The sequence below is a fragment of the Erigeron canadensis genome, chromosome 2 (genome assembly GCF_010389155.1).
Source record: "Erigeron canadensis isolate Cc75 chromosome 2, C_canadensis_v1, whole genome shotgun sequence".
Classification (NCBI taxonomy): Eukaryota; Viridiplantae; Streptophyta; class Magnoliopsida; order Asterales; family Asteraceae; genus Erigeron; species Erigeron canadensis.
Genome location: NC_057762.1, coordinates 39,736,006 through 39,756,250, shown reverse-complemented (window position 1 = coordinate 39,756,250; position 20,245 = coordinate 39,736,006). Strand labels below are relative to the sequence as shown.

Here is a 20,245-nt window from a genome sequence, read left to right as displayed (position 1 = left end):
GTCCCCCTCTTCAAGGGGTTTTCCCCTTGGAGTGATCAGAGGTTCCTCAAAACCCCCTAATTATGTAAGTAAGAAAAAAAAGACCAATAAGGAAGCTGCAAGTGTGTGGGGTCAAAAAGAAAGTGGGAGTTCAGGGGGCATCCAAAATCGAACGGCGATGAGCTTTTTTTTCAAGGAACACCCCTGGAGGCGGTGTGCGGGGCGTTCCTGACGCTTTTTGGGCGTTCTTTGGGAAGGAGACGCCTCACTCCACATGGCCTTAAGAGAGCGATAATACAGGTCGGCCACTACTCAATGATCAAGTCAATGTGTACTAAAGTATTGTATGGAAACAGGCGGTTAGCAATCGAGATTTCTATATCCACATGATCGAATCAACAAAAGATTGACAAGAACTTGATTTCTATCATAAACATAATACAATAATGTTTTACATTGCATTTGAGACATTTTGACACTCTTACAATTTCACATCAAATTAACTATCTATGCTCTTCTAATGACGGTTAACAATGAACCATCGTGACTCTTCGAACGGGTATAATGATTCCAATGGTTGTACGTGTTGATTGCCTTTGTCTCTTATTCCAATAGTTGTATACTTGTGTCTTGTCTATGTATACCTCGCTACAAGATTTTCAATTGCGATGAAAATTTTCGTTTCTCGACGAAATTTTGGTGGGCACCACTTTTTGAAAGAAAATAGAAAATGAATTGAATATTAATTTTGCAACCAAAACTTTCGTTGCAATTATTTTTACGAGCATGTTATCCGTGCGTTGCGGCGGATACCATAGTCAGGGCATATCAAGTCGTGACTATCGTGATTGAAGAAGGAGGCGTGACTATATTTTTTCTTCCCCAGATATATCATATTTTGATTTGTATTTATTATGAGAAGGAGATATTTATTGGGAGATGGAGGATGCTATGAGAGAAGAAGTGAGGGTAAAAAGGTAAAATTGTATGTCCTAAATACGTAAACTTGTCAGCACCCCATATAATTTTTAATAAAGAGTATAGATAAATTTTTATTAATTAATAGTGTTAATACCTTTACGATATACGGATTGACTATAAGTCGTATGATTTGGTCGTTCAAATGTTAATGTAATTATGTAACATTGAAAAACATTTTAGTTGAATTAAAAACTGATATATGATTAAATTTGATTTATAATTTTTTCATTAATCAATTAATATAAACTCTAGTGTTGTGATTTCAAATAATCTCTATATATAATAAAACAAGATTGTTTCTTATAAGTATTCTTAGAAAGTTTTTGATGTGACAAATTCATATTTCTCCTAAAAAAACCTTTTATTTAATTATGATGTCATATATAAATAAAATAAAAATAACCCTTTACATGTTTAATTAAAATATTAATCATTTATTTAAAAAAAAAAATTCTCTCTTATATTTATAATATTACAAATAGAATGTCTTTTTTTATTTAGTTGATTTATTAACTATATAATTATTGTGTTAGTTGAATTATTAAATTTATATCAAGTTATAATGTTTTAAGAACAAACATAAAATAAATTCTTTTAATATATTTTATAATTTTAAAATTTTAATTAATATGCCCGGGTTAAACCCGGGTTATTAACTAGTTATTAAAAAAAAAAAAGTGGTCTTCCATATCCTTACGTCGTGCACATAAAAAGTATGATTAATACATCTAGCCGATATTAATATTCCATATCAAAAAATTAAAAGTTGTCATTGTATGTATTTAGATGACAAATATACTTGAAATAAAAAAATTCGGTTAAATAAAATATGATTTGAGTGTATAACATAAAAATAAATAAAAACTAAATAAGTATATAACAAATACACATATCAACAAAAACCGTCAAAACGTATTGTATATTTCACATTAGTATCATAACTCATCTACTAATAAACTAAAACATGATTGACATATTCTTAAAATGACACGTGGCGTATTCCTTGATCGACACGTATTATTTTAATTTTTTTATTTTGTTAAATTAATTTTTTTAGTTGTATATAAATTCAATTTACTTATTAGACTAATTAGAACTAAACTTTAACTTTTGGCTTATTAATATAAAAGATATTATAACCTTATTTGATTGATCATTTTTTTTATTAATAAATTGTCTCTTTTTCTTTCTCAATTATTCTATTCCTATTACTTATATTAATTATAATAAGTTATTAACATGAAGGCTTTAAAAATTTGAGTTTACAATTCGAAATCACAGGGCTATTAGTCATCATCAACTATGCTTACAAGTTTTGATTTTGATATGGTTCTAAAAATTTAAGGTAAATCCAAAACTCTAACTAAACATATATTATATTTATCAATATTGTTTATTATAATTTAGCTTCGCTTATCGATTTACTTTACCCTTAATTTATTTCATATTCACGAATCGTGTATGAGACATATTCTAATTTCTTTATGATACACTCTATATAGCTACCGTACATCGTACGAGTATTAGGACTAGTAATGTACATAGTTGGAGAATTGTTAGACATTATATATTTATATACAATAAATTATAATAAATAAATTTATACATAATAAAACTAAAACAAATATGAATTTGAAAAATGCATACCTGTAAAAACGTTTTGAATGTGACAATTGAGTTATGTGAATTTGTCGACAAAAATATTCAAATGTCAGTCACAAAATCCCAATATGGAGAGGCATAATATAGTTGAATAGATGAATTGACAATCCTTTACTAATGCTAAATCATATTCTAATGTTTTACATATCCTAATTTACTATTTTACATTAGCACGATTTGTTAGTTTATAAGTATATATATATGGTATAACTATTTGATAAAGATATTTATATTTATATCTATATATTAACTAATTAAGAGTTTTAATTATTTATGATATCTAAAAGAATAAGATAAAGTAGATTTAAAAGACACATGTCGCTTAAATAAAGCATCACGTGTTGATAAAAGAATACATTAATCCGGTTTTAGTTTATTGGTAGATGTTTATATAATAAACTGGTGCCTAGATCCGCGCGATGCGCGTACAACCTTAATTAATTTCTTTAGCATGAGTTAAAAATTGTTGCAAAGTGTAACCTATTATCCAACCAACTTATCACTTAAAATCTCTTCTATGTTTGATACCACTTTTAAAACCAATTAGATTTCCCAATTGGAATTCCTCCATGTCCTATAAGTTGTAAGTCGGTTAAATTAGTGACATAAGTCTTAATGATGTGGGTCATGAGGCAATTTATATAACTCTAACAAAATAAAATTTAATAAGTTTAACTGTGTAAATTTACACAATACATGTTGTAGGGCATAGTTGTCAAAAGCAAAGGCGAACTCAAAGCGCAAAGACCCTAAATGGGGCGAAGGCGAAAGGCGCACGTCCGGGAAAAAAAATCGCACCAAAGTAAAAACCAAACCAAATGCCTTTCAAATTAGCAAATTTCATCTAAATAACACATAATGCATTAAGCCATAAAAGTTCAAGACAAATTGTTAACACATAAAGTTCATAACCATTGACAAAACTTAATTAGAACCACGAACTATGCCTTGCCATCATCGTTAAATGTGTCGAGCTCTTCTTCCTCAGAATCATCAGTTAAGCTTACATAAGTTGTAGGTCTTGATGATGAAGGGTTTTATGGAAAATAATAAATAGACGTGATAAAATTAAACAATAGTAGTTTAATGCTATTAAATCGCTTCTTGTTAACCAAAGGATTTTATGAAAAATAGTAGTTAGCCGCCTAAATTGTTGTTGGGCCTGGGCCTAGGTTATCAGGCGGCAAAGTGTTGCCTCGCCATCGCCTTGCGCCTAGGCGGCCTAGGCGCACGCCTTTAACAACACTGTTGTAGGGGTAAAAAACAACTCTTCACAAATGTCTCTAGTGGTGTCTTGTACACAGTTGACAGCTTTATACGTTAGAATAAATACAACAGCATAAACAACAAAGAACAATGAGCACCACTACTAATGCCCATGAGTACTGAGCAGGAGACCTTTGGAAGCTAACGACACAAAGTATGTTGCTACAACTTTGCTAAATGCATTTTTGGATACGGAAATAATTTGACTTTTACATAGAAAAGCATAAGCTAGGTCCCTAGTCTATAGCCCAAACATGAGACTGCATTCTGTTCCTCCATGGTCTACGCAAATTTTCTTGTAGATGTTTTCATGAATATAACCTCATTTAATGCTTTAAACAAACTCAACTGGAATATCTTCAAATCTAAAGAAACACTAAAACATAACTAAAAATTAATAAAGTATGATAGCACAAGCTAACTAATCTGCATAAATCAATCTAGAAAAAAAACGTTAAGTACTTGGTTATAACAAAATAACTTTTGTAGAGACTCGCATAAAATTTATACAAAAGAAAATCATTATAAAAAAAACACTTATGTTGAGACTCGCATAAAATTTATACAAAACAATATCATTATTAAAAAATAAAATAAAAAACTTTTGTTGAGACTCACATAAAATTTATACAAAACAAAATTATTACATTCTGTTGAGACTCACAAAAACAGGTTTGTCAAGATTAAAGCTTTACCATAAGATTGTTTAGATGGAAAGGCTAAAAGTGGATACTAATAAACTTTTGTCGATTTAAACTTTACTATAAAAAAGTAATTATATTACAAAACAATACACGTAGATAATCTAAAGGTAGCAAAATGGCCTAGGCAGGATATAGGTCAAAGGGGTTCTTGTAAAAACAGGTGTAAAGTTTATGGGTTGAAGCGGGTCAGGTTGAGATGACCTGAATTGCTTTTTGTGGAGAGGTTTTTAATCGTCTTTAACACATTATTTAATCGTAGAATTTTAAAGACTCAAACTTGCAGTTACACGTTTTAACACAAACCCATTTCCCAACACGCCACTATTTTAACCACCTCTGGCTTTCCTAAGGCTTCCCTATATACCCAGTCATATCTAATGCCGACAACATAAAATGAAAATATACTTTAATAGAACACAGATTCATGGTTCTTTTACTTGCTTTATACCAAGAAGTTTTCAGTTTCTACCACTAAAGAATGTATTACTTTGAATCATATAATTCCTTAAATCAAAATTTAGAAGTTACTATACGTAGAAATGCTCCTAGTATCATGTATGTACTAATAATGCTTGACAAAGTATCTAATACCTGACAATATGAGTTTGTGCTGCCTTCTCAAGATTGTGTTCACTTAAGCTAAGACATCTTACTTTATTAGTATCCACTTTTAGCCTTTCCATCTAAACCATCCTTTCCCTTTCCAGCATGTATGTCGATTGAACTCTTGTATTCAGTAGCTGTCAATTTCAATATCTTCATCATCATTGTCGATGTCTCAATCATCATCGTGGAAGAACAGAGTTATTTGCGACTTGCGAAGGAACCCACAAGACCTTTCTATTAAATGAAGTTGATATAAGAAGGTGATATTAGCGTTAGAAACTTCAGCCGGTTACATCAACGGTAGATGGGAGTTGTTGTCAATCTTAAACGGGTCAAATAAATAAGCTTATAAAGTTATGGGTCAAGTTGGTGAATATAAGATTGTACTAACCTGTTATAACTTACAGTAATTGTGAAATTAATAGGCATACCATTTGGAAAATTTAGCAGCCTGCACCATATGGAAAATTAACTAAACTTGCCAGCATGGCAGGATATCAAAATTTTCAATTGTTCAGCCATTCATGATGTTCTGCAGATCTTTCTCAACTCGTCCTTACAACCTTCAGGCTGCGCATTGATAAACGTCTAATCCGTATTAATTTAAGATACGAAAACGAACATGTTTTGTGAATGTTAATAGACGATTAGGGCGTGTTTATGTTGTTTAAGTGTTTCAGGTCTTTGGTGACAAATTGAAGTTAAATGGATCATTAAGAAGTCAAGCAAAGTCAAGAATCAAGTCAAGAAGTGTCAAGGCAAAAATCTGGAAAACTGCCATTTCTAGAGGGCAGTCTGGGACGGCCAGGGGGCAGTCTGGGACGGCCAGAGCTGCACTAAAAATCCGAAAATTAGGGATTTAATTACTTTTCAGTTTATAATACCTTCATACACGACTTGGGAAGTTAACACTTCATATTTTCTCATCCTTGGGCAGTTTCCTAACACACACAACACCCCAATTTCATCATCAAATCATATTTTCATGGAGATCAAAGCTTTAATTGAAGAATCAATGATATTATCAATGATGAAGATTTTAGGCTAATTCTCTTTTGATCATTCTCATGTGAACAATTATGTAAGACAATTGTATTCAACTTTTCTTATGTTCATGTTGGATTAGATGGTTAATTTCCCATTAGTCTTTTACATCTAATGTTGTTTGGATTGTTTGAATGATTACTAGTTTATGACTTGAATGAATTCCATCTATCTTTTGATTTCAAATTCTTGTTAATCAATTATTATTGGAATAATCTCTTATGAATTTGTAATCTTGTTAATGAATAGATAATTTAGTTGTGTCAATTCTCCGGTTTTCATTATCGTGAATCATCACAACCTAATTGATTAGTTCTTAGCATTCACTCAATCTAAGCATATAACGAATCATGTCCATGTGGTTTCCAACGAACATAAGTTAGGTTATACTTTTGAAAACATAATTTGAAGCATGAGAATGGTCCCTTTATTTAATTGAAGTATTTTATTAAGTTTATGCCCATTTTTAGTTTTAATTAAACAAATCAATCAATCAAATCGCTTTAAGTTTATGTCTAATTCAATTAACTCTTGTAATTTGTTTAACACTTTCCCTTGATTCCCTGTGGATACGATACTCTACTTACCCGTACTAATTATTGGTATTTAGTTTTAATTTTGATTGGTTCAACGACATTGATCACGCATGACAACTTGCTGTTAACTATCCCCTTTCTAGAAATTAGATCATGAACCAAAAGAAACTGAGAAATAAATCTTCAATTCTTCAGATTAATTGCTTATAAATCTGATTTAGAAATCCTTATTAAAATACAGGCATCATTAAGAGGTGAACCATTTTTAGATAACCAGATTCGAGCACATCTACCTGATTGAATATAAAATACGAAAGGTACAATCTTAATTGAGTAACACAGTATTAGACAACACACCTCTTGAATGTCTCCCACATATGATCACTTGGTTGACCAAATAATGTTGTTATATAGGATCTGTCTACTTCCTTCCACATATTGACTCTTTGGTCATATTAACCAAAAAACAAATCTGGAGTACCTTGTCTAAAGGTCAAGCAAGAGATTGGTCTTTTATGGCAAGGAAAAGCCTGCAAACATATAAGAACATATATTCAAGTGAAATGATAACAACAGTAACTTCTTGACCACAAATGACAAAGCTAAAGTGTTAGGTGACTTGGAAATCATTATCCACTGATGATCCATCTTATATCTATAATCACACGGTTACTCATATAGAAAGATGGCCTATTTCCAATTAGTAATTGTGTCAATTTCATTCCAATTATGTAAAAACAGAAGAATCTTACTTATAGTTCATATAGATATATATATATAAACCTAAATTAAGTACATATAAACATAAATTGTCTATTTACTATGGATAACAATAATTTAATATACCTCATGATTGTTGTGACTGGTAAAAAAAATGAAAATATGTTGCTATTCTCGTAATTTATAGTTCTTACAAACACAATTTGTACCTCAGCAGGAGGCTTCTTTAAACACAATGAAACAAATTCTTTCATAGGACGGGGAAAGTGTTCGTCTAACTGCAAGAAAAGCGTTTCAAAATATCAAAATTCGAATCTAAGATAACTCTGATTAAATCAAGCAAAATGAATGAATGTCATTTAAATATATTATTAATATATAAAGTTAAAAAAGGGTTGCATAACTGAATATAAAGGGAAGTATATGATTAAACAATTGTTTAATTATATACATTAAAATCACCTTCGGTAAATGCATAACATTGTTTCAAACATATACATTGAAATCACCCGAGGAGAAACTTAGAGTACAAAATATTAACTAAGAGTTAAATAAATAAGGATGTATTCATCAGACATATATATGGCTCTTTTAGCTTTCCTAACATTTTGCTTTTAGAAACTTCCTGAAATAATAAAACTAATAAATACACGTTCAGAAAATCATTGAAAAAGGTAACTATTAGTGATATTATGAAATATATTAGATAAGTTTAACTTAGAAATCAAAGTAGCAGGACGAGATGAATCAGTATGCAATATAAAAGCAGATGGTTATTCTTAAAGCTACAACACAAACTCAAAGAAAGAATAAGCTCGCATACCTATCGCAAAAGTCCTTGGTAGAGATATTAACCATCAGGCCCTGGCTTCTATCCACAACATGCTTACAAATTTCCTCTAGTACAGACCTCTCTTTGGATATGATGAGTCCATTGAAACAACCCTCTGTATAGCGGGATTTATAGATTTGACGCAAAGTAGTGCACACTTATTGGGCATTCTCGAGTATGTCCGGCACACCAATTCTAGAGAGTATATTTGCCATTACATTTGATTGAAGACCCAACCATTTTCCTTAGACATCAATTAATCGCCATTTTTTCGACAATAGATAGTCCTTTAGCCATCAATTCTTCACATCCCTATAACAAAGGAAATACAAATCATTAATATGCCTAGATTATTTATCCTTCCAAAAATCAAACAAAAGCATAATCTAGATTATTTTTCTACTTTGAACTGCTAATCTTCTTTCTAGCCATTATCTCAATCAATCCCTAATTTTCAACGACTAATCAAAAAAATCACACATAATTGCTTACACATAACATATCAGATTATAACATATATATATAGATATAGATACGAACTTCCCCTACATCGGTTAGATATTCTGATGAAAAGTGGTAGATTTTGATCATGAGAAAATGGGGGATGTAAGAAATACGATGAATTAGTTTCTAGAGTAAAAAGAGGGCTTAGTTATTGTGAATAACTGTTCCTCACATTAAAATTTCATAGTTTGAATGCATGGCCCATTATCATAACCGCTACTTTACCAATAACCGTATGACCATTCAAGATAGAAAAACGCCACATAGGATTTCAGCCCTTTTTTTGCATAGTTAGAGAGGCCACATAGGATAGTTTTACTTAGGGATTTATATAGTGTATAGATTTTATTTTATTTACAATTCATAATCAATTTTTATTAAATAAAATAAAGGTATATATAAGGTATGCATGTATAAAATATGTATGTATGTTCATGTATACATGTATAAGGTATACATATAAGTTATGTAAGTATAAGTTGTGTATGTATCATGTATGTATACACATATGTATAAGGTATATGACATATATGCATTATATGCTTATTATTAACTATTTTATTATTTTTTATAAATATTTAAATAATTATTATTAGTTACATATTAACTTAGATAAGTATAAACTGTTAATTTGTTAACATTAATTTTTATTTTATAATATTTATCTAAATAAATATCTAAATATTTATTTTATTTTATTAGTTAATCATTTATTTTATTTAAAAAATTAATTTTTCATAATAATTTATTTTTTTAAATGAAACTATAGTGACTACTTATCTTATAACACTTATTGTTTTCATAATTTAATAAATAACTTTTACTTTTATTTATTAGCTTTAGATAAATGTTAACTATTAATTTATTTAAAAATTATAATAATTACATACTTTATTACAAAAATGATTATATTTGATAATAATTTATTAATTTTTATGAACTATCATATTTAATTATTGTAATTAAATATTTAGATAAGTATTGTAATAACTTTAGATAATTAATTTGTATACCTTTCAAACCAACAATTATTTCGTTGAATAAAACAAATTGTATATTCATCATCAACATCAACAATAACAACACAATTATGGAAAAGATGACACATAATCTTTTTATAAACTGGCATTGCAAAAAGCGATATATAGCTCAATATAGCTAAAACGATATATAGCAAAAAGCGATACCCATTTGGCCATTTATATCTTTTTCTAAAGCTTCATAGTTCATATCATACCCATTTATATGTTGTTGGGGTGAAATGAAAGTCCAAATCTTGGGCTTTTTCTTTCATTTTGGGCTATGTCTTTGTTGCTTGTGGAGGACTTGCATCACACACAAAACAAAATGACAAGAGCCCATTTGTGTTGGGTGGCTGAACAAAGAAACAACATTATCACTATAAATTTGAGATTATAGGAAGATTTCAAGATCTGCTGCCATTAAATTGTTGTGCTTGAAATTATGTGGAGATTTATGTTGCAGGTTTTGTAAGAACATATGTTTGTACGTGGATATACAAAGTTTTGACAGGTTTTTTGCTAGATGTAATTTTATTGATACCTTCTAGTTTAATAACTTTTTTGGTGACTGATGATATAAAAATATATATTTTGAAAAATAATCAGATATAATTATAGATTCAGATGAAGATGACGATGGATAAAATTACGAAATTTTTCATCACATGATGGGTTTTTGAATGGAAGTTAGTAGTCAGGACCGAAAGTGTTGACAAAGTGAATTTTTGGACACAAACTTAAATTTTTAAAAGTTAGTGATGAAAACTGCAATTGGCGGTTCATGACAGGTCGAAATTAACTCTATTTCTTTTTGAGTATCATATCAATGTCGTTTGGTGTAGAATTAATCTCAATAATTTGTAATGATTGTATTCTCTAGCTAGCTCGATATGATCCCCAGTCTTCACTAGTTTAGTTTCTTCCATAAATATTGGTTTAATTTGCATTCAAAAAAACACCAAGATTGACTTTGATAAAACCGAAAAGTTTCACTTAAAATAATCGAAACCCATGGACACTATTTAAAAACACCACCATAAAGGATTACTAGAAGAAAATCCAAAAGAGAATAATTAGTTTCACTTTTTGTCTTCGTCATAACTTGGATTCTCAATCTTTGTAAATGGATTATATATCCTCAACGTGTGGCTTAAAATCGATTTACCATTGAGAGAAACGCGCGTGTTATAAGCGTGGCACCATTAAGTCTTATATTTATACCCATTTCTCATATCTCTATCTCTTGCTCCTTTATAAATCAAATGACTCTTTTTTATTTTTAGTAATTTCTGTCTTTTAATTACCAGAATTGTTCTTGATATTTATTTTAATAATTAACACTTTAAGCCTTTATCTTTTTAAATATCCTGTTATCACCTTTACATTAAATTACATCATTTGAGACTTGACACCGCAACCACCACATATAATACCATCACCGATAATACTCCACCATCGTGCCCACTAACGCAGCCGAATTACGCGGATACCATGCTTGTGCATAGATAAATTAATAAAGGTGGAGAAAATTTGTATATCTAGATTATCGGTATAATACGAGTTTTTATTTTAGACATGCAAAATTTAACCGATAATTTTCTCCGATCATTTTTGTAATTTTTTAACCATTAATAAAACACTTACCTATAAAAATGCAACATAATCTTACACGTACATTATGACACCCGGAAATTAGACTCTCCTGTGATTAGTGTCGTAAAATTTGGTTGTCTTGGTCAGGTACTCATACTCAGACTCAGGATCGGCTCTTTCACGAGTTGGATCCGGCTGGATCGGACTAAAATTTGGTTAACTTCAAGACTCGGGTCAAATGTGTTCAAACTCGGTCGAATCGGTCAAAACTCGGCCTATTCGGGTCAAAACTTGGGTCAACTTTTTATTTTTTAAAAGCTTTTCCAAAACTTTAAACTAGTTTAAGTTTATGTTTTTAAATAATTAAGTTAAACTTGGAGTACTATCTTAATATTTTTATATTATTATGAGAATGTTTTAAGTTTAAAGTTTATTACATATAATTTCAAAAATTATAACTTTTCGATATAAGAACCAAATCTGAGAACCACCTGATTTCAATCCGAGATTTCAAAAACTCTCAACTTTGTTCCTCGTCATTTCAATCTCAAGTTACGAGCATCCAACCTTGCTTGATACATCATACGCGCATATATTATACATAAATGGGTAAAATGGCAAGTATAAGAAAAAATACAAATACTTAATAACTCATATAGTCATATTTAAAGGTGGCCGAAATCTGGTTTCTATAGGAACCGGAACCGGTTCTCGGTCAACGTTTGACCTTTTTTTGTTTTTATTTTACTGAGAACCAGTTCTGAACCGCTTTGGAACCGGTCCAGAACCATTTTTTTGATCTAAAACTATAACCGGTCCCAAACCGACCAGTTCTTGAGGAACCGGGTTTTTTTCAGTTCTAGTTCTCGGTTTATCAGAACCGGATTTTTTTTTGCCATGTCTACTATCGATGTATGATGTATACTCATATTGCACTTATTTAAATGGACTTTTGAGCACCTTTCTATATAGAGTAGACCTAAGCCCATTATGCTGAATACTCATGGCCATTTCCTTTGAAACTATCATACATCGATAGAGTTCTTGCCTTTTTTTCTCCCTTCCCCTAAACTAACGAGACGTACATCACTTTTGTTTATTTGCAACCAAATATCAATCAAGGTATTCTTATAAATTTTTAAATCACAAGTAGCATGATGCTACTGGGCTGATTTCACCTTAACTGCCTACTAAAATTTTACATTTTGCGGGCTCAATTCACTTCACGTGGTTCCGCACTTCCGCCCCTGATATACACTCTTCCTTAATCGATTTTGGGTTCTAAACATAAGTATGTACAATAGATTAATAGATACAACCAATACAAGCTAGATGTTTCGCTAATTATCATCTTATTTAGGAAGTTTGTATAATTACGAAAAAACATTTAGCCTCTTACATTAATATTCAAAATTTTATGTCATTTTAACAATTTGGGAACTTTAACTGTTACAGTTCGTTGTGCTTTTCCATCTTTACACTTTAAACAAAAAATATATAAAAAAATTTAAACTAAATTACTTTAACATATATATCATCAGTAACTATATTTCAGAATCGCTAAACAGTAATTTGATGAATTATTAGTAGACAGATCAATAACTCTGATAGCGCAAGTAATTTGATGAATTATTATTGAATCATAATGACATAATGGTATTGCTAGCAATAAATGCATCAAGCTGTTTATTTCATCAATATAATACCAATGTAATACATAACACAAATACATGTGTGCATCGTTATTTATTAAGTAATAGTATAGTATGATTGAACCAAGGTCCAAGACACCATGGGCAGGCACGGTTTTAATGTAACATTTCAAATTGTTACGGAAGGCTCTATATTTTTTCAAGAACCACCTATAGATATCAATAATAAAACCAATGTTTGGTTGATAAATTCATAAATATTTTATAAATAAACATTTTCATAAAATTTAAGGTTGTCATTGAAAAAAATCATAACTTTATAATGTATTTGGCTACAGAGCTTTGGAATAGTATATGCAGTGTCTTTTAAGTCCTAGTTTCGTGTATATAGGCTTCTATTTTTGGTTGGGTTAGAGAAATTGATGTTTGTCCAGAAAATTTGGTTGGTTTGTCATTTTGTCATCGTCAGTTATTCCTTTAATTTGTTGACCCGCTAAGTGATTTTAATTGAATGTTTTTTAGTCTAACTTTTCGTCTTTTTCGTTAAAAAAAAAAACAAAACGATAAGCTTGGATAACGCTAATAAAAACAATACATGAATCATATAAATAATTTGTCAAATTTAGAAGGAAAAAAGACAACGATTTTCTTTTCCATGGTTGAATTTACCGTTAATTACATATGGAGTAGTTTACAGGTAATTACATGCAGTAATATATATTTATGGAAAATGATTAATTCTCCTAATAAAATAGACTAAAAATCCTCCTAACTATTGGATGGTGACATGTGAAAAAATCAGGGGGCAAAATTAAGAAAAAAAATTAGTTGATACTACATGCCACCTTCTTAGATTGATAAGAGGATTTTTAAGCTATTTTATTATGATGATTAGTCATTTACCTATATTTATATATTAATGTCATTCAAACTTTATTAATCACCCAACAAAACATACACTTACAATCTTATAATTTCAATTAGCTCAATTTTTAAATATCAAACGCCATACACTAATAGTTCATTTTCATTCCAATATAGTTACCAAACATGATAATGAATTGGTAATAACTCATTCAGTTACCATATTCATCTCATTATCATGTTCATTTTAGGTCAACCCAACTGACCCATACATGTATGTAACCAACTTCTGTTTCAATAGAATAACCATCCTTTATCAATTTCTCTTATGTGTAAATTCATGACAAGTTATTGCATTTATATCGTATATTTGTCAATAGAGTATTATATATATAGCTATATATAGCTAAAAATATGTTTAAAATATTTGATAGGTGACACTCATTATCTTTTTTAATCTTTTTATATCAATACTGCATTTTTAGGCATACATCTTTAAACTTATTATTTAGACATATCAAATATTTTCCTCCTCAAAGTTAAATGTGCGTACAAAATTATTGTACCAGCAGAACATGAGAATTCATCACATTTTAGAAGTACAGTGTCTTCAATAACAAAATCTTCACACTATTTGATTTTACAAATTTAACTATAGTGTTTTCCTTACTCAATGTACAGAAAAATACCTTTTAACTTTGTACTTATTTTTCTTATTCATAAAGAAAGAAACGATGAATTAAATACTTATATTAGATGTCATATATATATATATATATATACACGAAATAATGATCAGTACTGCTACTGCCAGCAGTACTGTACTGCTTTCACATGATTAAATAAATAATCATCCCACCCCCTGAATTTAAAGTTTTCGGTTCCTAAAATTGGAATTGCCAGCAGTACAAATACTATCCCTTATATATATATATATTGTATTGTTAAATAATCAATTTTAAAAAGAAAAAAAATTCAGTTTGAAATTGTGATATAGTTTATTTGTTTTATGTGAAAAACATTTAGTATTTTCATTATTTATTTTTTAAATTATGAATTATAATATATTAAGTGAGCAAATGAAATAAATATAATACAAAAAATTTTAAAAAATAATTAAAGCATAAACGGGAAGGATATAAAAAATGAGTTTTATGTCTAAATTATAAATGGTTCAAAACTATTTTTAAACAAATTTTATACATAAATTAATACATATACCTATTGTTGGAAAATGAAATTAACGGAGATTAAGAAGAATTCTTAGATATATTTTGTAGGATTTATCTATAATTCTTATTTTAACAAACTTTGGTCAAAATATCAAATGATTGTTTAAACAACTAATTTACTTCCGACTTTCGACGATATTGTTTCATTTCTTTAATGACATATAAAACATATGAGATAATTTACAATATTTATTATTCTAACTCATTGAATAAGTGTATTGCAATGATCTTTTTACATCAGTAATATATATTATAAATCTCCACTTCTAGTTGTTGTCATCACCCACCATCATTATTATTACCATTGGTTGACAACATCACTATTACACATTAAAGGAGGGCAAGGAGGTCTAATGTCCCCCTTCAAATTTAAATTTTGTCATGTATTTTTAAATTTTTTTTATAGGTTTTTAAGATTTTGCCCCCTTTTAGATTTATTTTTCATAAGTTTTCTAAGTTTGCCCCCTTTAAAAAATTTTTCTGGTACCGCCTCTGCCACCACTACCGGTCACATTGTGTTAAAACCCCTCTAGCTAGTCGTGTGTGTGATACATTTTATGGATACACGCAACTTATAATAACATATATGGAAAAAGTGAATATGAAGCTATTATACAATCAAATTGAATAAAAAACACTACACATATCAATACTTTAATATTTTAAATAAATATTTGTCCCATAATTTTTATAGTTAAAAAAAAAAAACATGTGAGAAATTTTTCCCTTTCTCCAAATATATATTTTGTGAACGGAACTCTCATTTTCAAAGTCTCATGCAAAACGACAAAGCCAACGCGTCGTGGTTGGAGTACTAGTACCAGTACTACTACGTCTTCTCCGACACATGCCACTCTCCCGCTGATTTCACCACGTGGACGGTCAAGATTTTCAACCCCCTCTCTCTATCTCTCTCACACACTTCATCATACATTCATTCATACACACTCTTAACTTGTGCCCGAAGTACCTTCCCCTTAACCATGGTTAACGGCCGCCACTTTTAACCCTCACTCTTCCATCCATTTTCCTTCTCATTTTCCATTACATTACTATTACAATCTCTCTATCTATCTCCGTATATCTAATCTATATCTATATCTATATATAAAAGATTGCCGCCTTATCCTACATACTCCGGTCATAGTTGTTTGACTAAATAGTTTGTAATTGCATAGTATTTAATTAATTATAGGCTTATAGATAGTCAATAATATATATAAAAACAAAAAAACAAAAACATAAAGACTTTGTTTATTGGTGGGTGATGAAGAAATAATGAACTACTACTTATTTAGCTGATTTCATCTGAATTTTGATATTATTTTCTTTGATTTTAATTTCATATATATATGGTTGATCCTGACATCAATTCTTCTTCTTCTTCAATGGCGGTTTCCTCAAATTTAGTTGATGAAACTACAACAACAACAACAACACATGATGATACACAACAACAACAACAACCTTTGAAGAAAAAGCGAAATCTTCCTGGAATGCCTGGTAATAATATATATATCACCTTGTCCTTTGTACTGATTATTTCATATAGCTGGATATATAATTTAATTATAATTTGTAGATCCAGAGGCTGAGGTAATAGCGTTATCACCAACAGCACTACTGGCAACAAACCGATTTGTATGCGAGATCTGTAACAAAGGATTTCAGCGAGACCAAAATTTACAGCTTCATCGTCGAGGACATAATTTACCGTGGAAGTTAAAACAAAGAGACGGTAAAGAAATACGGAAACGAGTTTACGTTTGTCCGGAAAAAACATGTATCCATCATGATCCGTCAAGAGCCTTGGGTGATCTCACCGGTATTAAAAAGCACTTTTCAAGAAAACACGGCGAGAAGAAATGGAAGTGTGAACGGTGTTCTAAAAAATATGCTGTTCAATCTGACTGGAAAGCACATATGAAAACATGTGGGACTAAAGAATATAGATGTGATTGTGGCACCTTGTTTTCTAGGTACAAAAAATATATACTCTCTATATATATTTTGTTCTTGTTCTATATTCATAACACATTTCATAATTGTGAGAATATAATTACATAATGATCTTATTAATACTATTATAATGTTTTGATAATGAAGGCGGGATAGTTTTATCACACATAGAGCGTTTTGTGATGCGTTGGCACAAGAGAGTGCGAGATCTCATCAACCTCCTCAAAACATGTCAACTACAATTGCTGACCAGCATGCTAGACTAATTGCTGAAAGTGAAAAAAAGGAGTCGGTGGTGCTTCCGCCGTCGTGTAGTCCGCCACCGCCACCGCTAACTCCGTCTACCGGTGTACTATCTCCGGTCCAATCCGTTCACAGCTCAGGTTTATTTTATTTTATTTTTTATATTGAAACTGCTTTTATGTGCTTTTTCAAATTAATTTGAAGTTGCTTATCCTTGTGTATCCACTGGAATCAATTTGTTTTGTTGTGACGCATTTGTCTTTTACTGTTTGTATTATTTTTTAATTTAATTTTAGATTTTTTTAACTTTTGTGTGTGAATGTGAGAGTTGGTGGTAGTAGTAGTAGTATAGAAGTCCATTAATTAAAGGAAAGTTCACAGATCGAAGAAGAAGCCAAAGTGAAATTAAAAAAGAGAGATTTTATGGATGAAAAAAGGACTCTATGATTGTTCTTAATTGCTTGCTTTCCCTTTACTTTTAGCTTGTAGCAAAGTTTACACTCATAGCTTTTTTATTAGATTCCACTTATCAAGTACTTCATATCATACTTTATAGAGAAGTAGTATATTTGTTATGAGTATAACTTTGTTCATTTTTAATTTTTAATCTCATCTATGTATCCGTTTATTCTTTTGTTTTGTTACAGATATGCCGGAAAAGGCAGTTGGGATTTTACAACATCCGGCAGTCGAGATGGAGGCGACAACAAGTGGTGGAGGATCAGCAACTAGTGGTAACAACAATACAGGCGTATTTGCTAGTATATTTGCATCGTCGTCTGTCTTGCAACCGTCTCAATCATCTCCATCGGCTTACTCTAATGTGATATGTAACGTTACTGGAGGCGATAGTAGGAATCCGATTCTCGAGCCAATGTCACTTTCGTTATCGTCTTCACTGTATCGCTCCACAACTTCCTCGGCATCGTTATACCCACCACATGATCACACATTACAACACCACCAACGGCATCAGTATGTACAAGCAGCACCGCAACCAGCACTTTCCGCAACGGCATTGCTTCAAAAAGCAGCTCAAATGGGTGCAACATCGTCCAACACCTCGTTTCTACACGCTTTGGGATTAACGCAACCACAGGCGTCTTCCTCCATGGATCACTACCAAGAAGCTGGGGTTGGGCAATGGAGTGACCTACAAACCAAACAAGAGATGAATGACAACAATAATAATGCTAGAAGCCTAGGAGATCATTTACTTATGGGTCCACCGGCACCTACAACCCTCGATTTTCTTGGATTAGGAACCGGTGGTTCGAGTAGTGGCTACTCGGCGTTTTTAAATACAATTGGGGGAAGTGGGCTAAATGTAGCTGCAGCTGCCGGTGTTTCGTTTGGGGGTGTGAATTCAGTTCAAAACAATAAGGATTGGGATGATTCCTCCGGTGACAAGAAGCCATCACTTCTTTAATTTGAGCTTTCTCTTTCAATTTTTAATGGTGAAAGAGAGATGTCAGATGTTGACTGTGAGGTGGCTTTGTATGATCTCTTATATATAGTAAGCACATGAATTTAATTACATATGTATACATCTATATATTTCATGATCTTTAGCAGTAGTACCTAAATTTTTCGAAAAGATTGGAATTATATATATAAATCAACTTATATGTAGTGCCATTAAAATATAGACTTGTATGTAGACCATGAAAATGATTGATTTTTCTAAACATTAGTGTTAAAAATTGTTTTAAACTTTAAGAATGTTACAAGTGGACTTTACTTAATTTCCTTTTTAATTTTCCTTAGTTCCTTTTTGAATTTTCACATGATCCAATAAAACGAATGAATTAGGAGGATTAGTCATTTTCTAAGTAGGGAGTAATGTATATGGTGCAATATCAATAACTTAAAGACACTTATTTACAGCCACTAGCAATAAAATTGAAACTTTGATAACTTATTATCTTGTCAACCTTCCTTTATGGTGAAACATAATACATTAACAGAAGGATCACTAAAACAATTTCAAGAAATGCATCATGAAGGAATTTGCGACAACAATATTGAAGAGATGAAAAAGGTTACGGCAATTGATATACATTAAGCGATCGGTAACAAAAAAAAAACACCTTGGGTAAATTGAAACATGCATCCTTCGCACGCTACTATTATTGTCGATTTACAAAAACAAATGATACTCGAAAGCAGGCGACTTTGTCTTGGTTTAGGCTAGATGCTAACGTAAAATCACAGTAGAATCTTTAAAACTAATTGTGAAATAACCAATATGGGTATAAGCGTGATGGTTCAACAAAAAATGAATGCAGCATAAAAGCAGATATGATATGTTAAAATCCTATTATCGTGTCGTACTTTCAATTTTAATCATAATTATATGTTAGGTAATTTAGCTTTTGTATGTTTAGGTGGTAACCATGAGGTAGTTACTTTTTTTTTTTTTTTTCCTATTTTTATATTAATACATACTGTTACTTGTTTTAAGGATGGAATTAAAACTTGTTTTGAGTTATGTATCTGACTGACTCACGGAAAACGGTAGGACTATCGATAATGATGGTCAGATACATTTTAAAGAAATGAATTGATTGTATATATCTTTATTAATATTAAGAAATGAATAGTTTTTTTAATTAAATAGCTAGAAATGTTTTTAATCATGAAATACTAAAATATGAAAAAATCAATGAACAAAATTAGAAAAGAAAATTAATAGATAACGTATGTTACTTTTATAAATTTAGGAGTAATTTTTAGGTAATATTTAAAAAAATTAATCATTTTTCATGTTTATTTCATACTTTCCTTTTTAGTTTAATCATTGAAGCAAAATGCCAAAAGCTACTTACTACAAGTCAAATAAAGTT

At 30.4% G+C, this 20,245-nt stretch overlaps 1 protein-coding gene across 2 annotated transcripts; it reads left to right on the top strand.

Moving 5' to 3' along the window:
* Window positions 1–16,164: 16,164 nt before the first annotated feature.
* Window positions 16,165–18,996, top strand: LOC122587430 (zinc finger protein GAI-ASSOCIATED FACTOR 1-like). Of its 2 annotated transcripts, none has more exons than XM_043759596.1 (4): window positions 16,165–16,700; window positions 16,786–17,176; window positions 17,304–17,539; window positions 18,047–18,996. In XM_043759596.1, the coding sequence occupies exons 1-4, from the start codon at window positions 16,550–16,552 to the stop codon at window positions 18,826–18,828; spliced, it is 1,560 nt and encodes a 519-aa protein (XP_043615531.1). In that variant the 5' UTR covers window positions 16,165–16,549; the 3' UTR covers window positions 18,829–18,996. The 2 variants fall into 2 exon arrangements, with proteins under 2 accessions (XP_043615531.1, XP_043615530.1); XM_043759595.1 differs by having other exon boundaries at window positions 16,166–16,700; window positions 16,780–17,176.
* The last annotated feature ends 1,249 nt before the right edge of the window (window positions 18,997–20,245 follow it).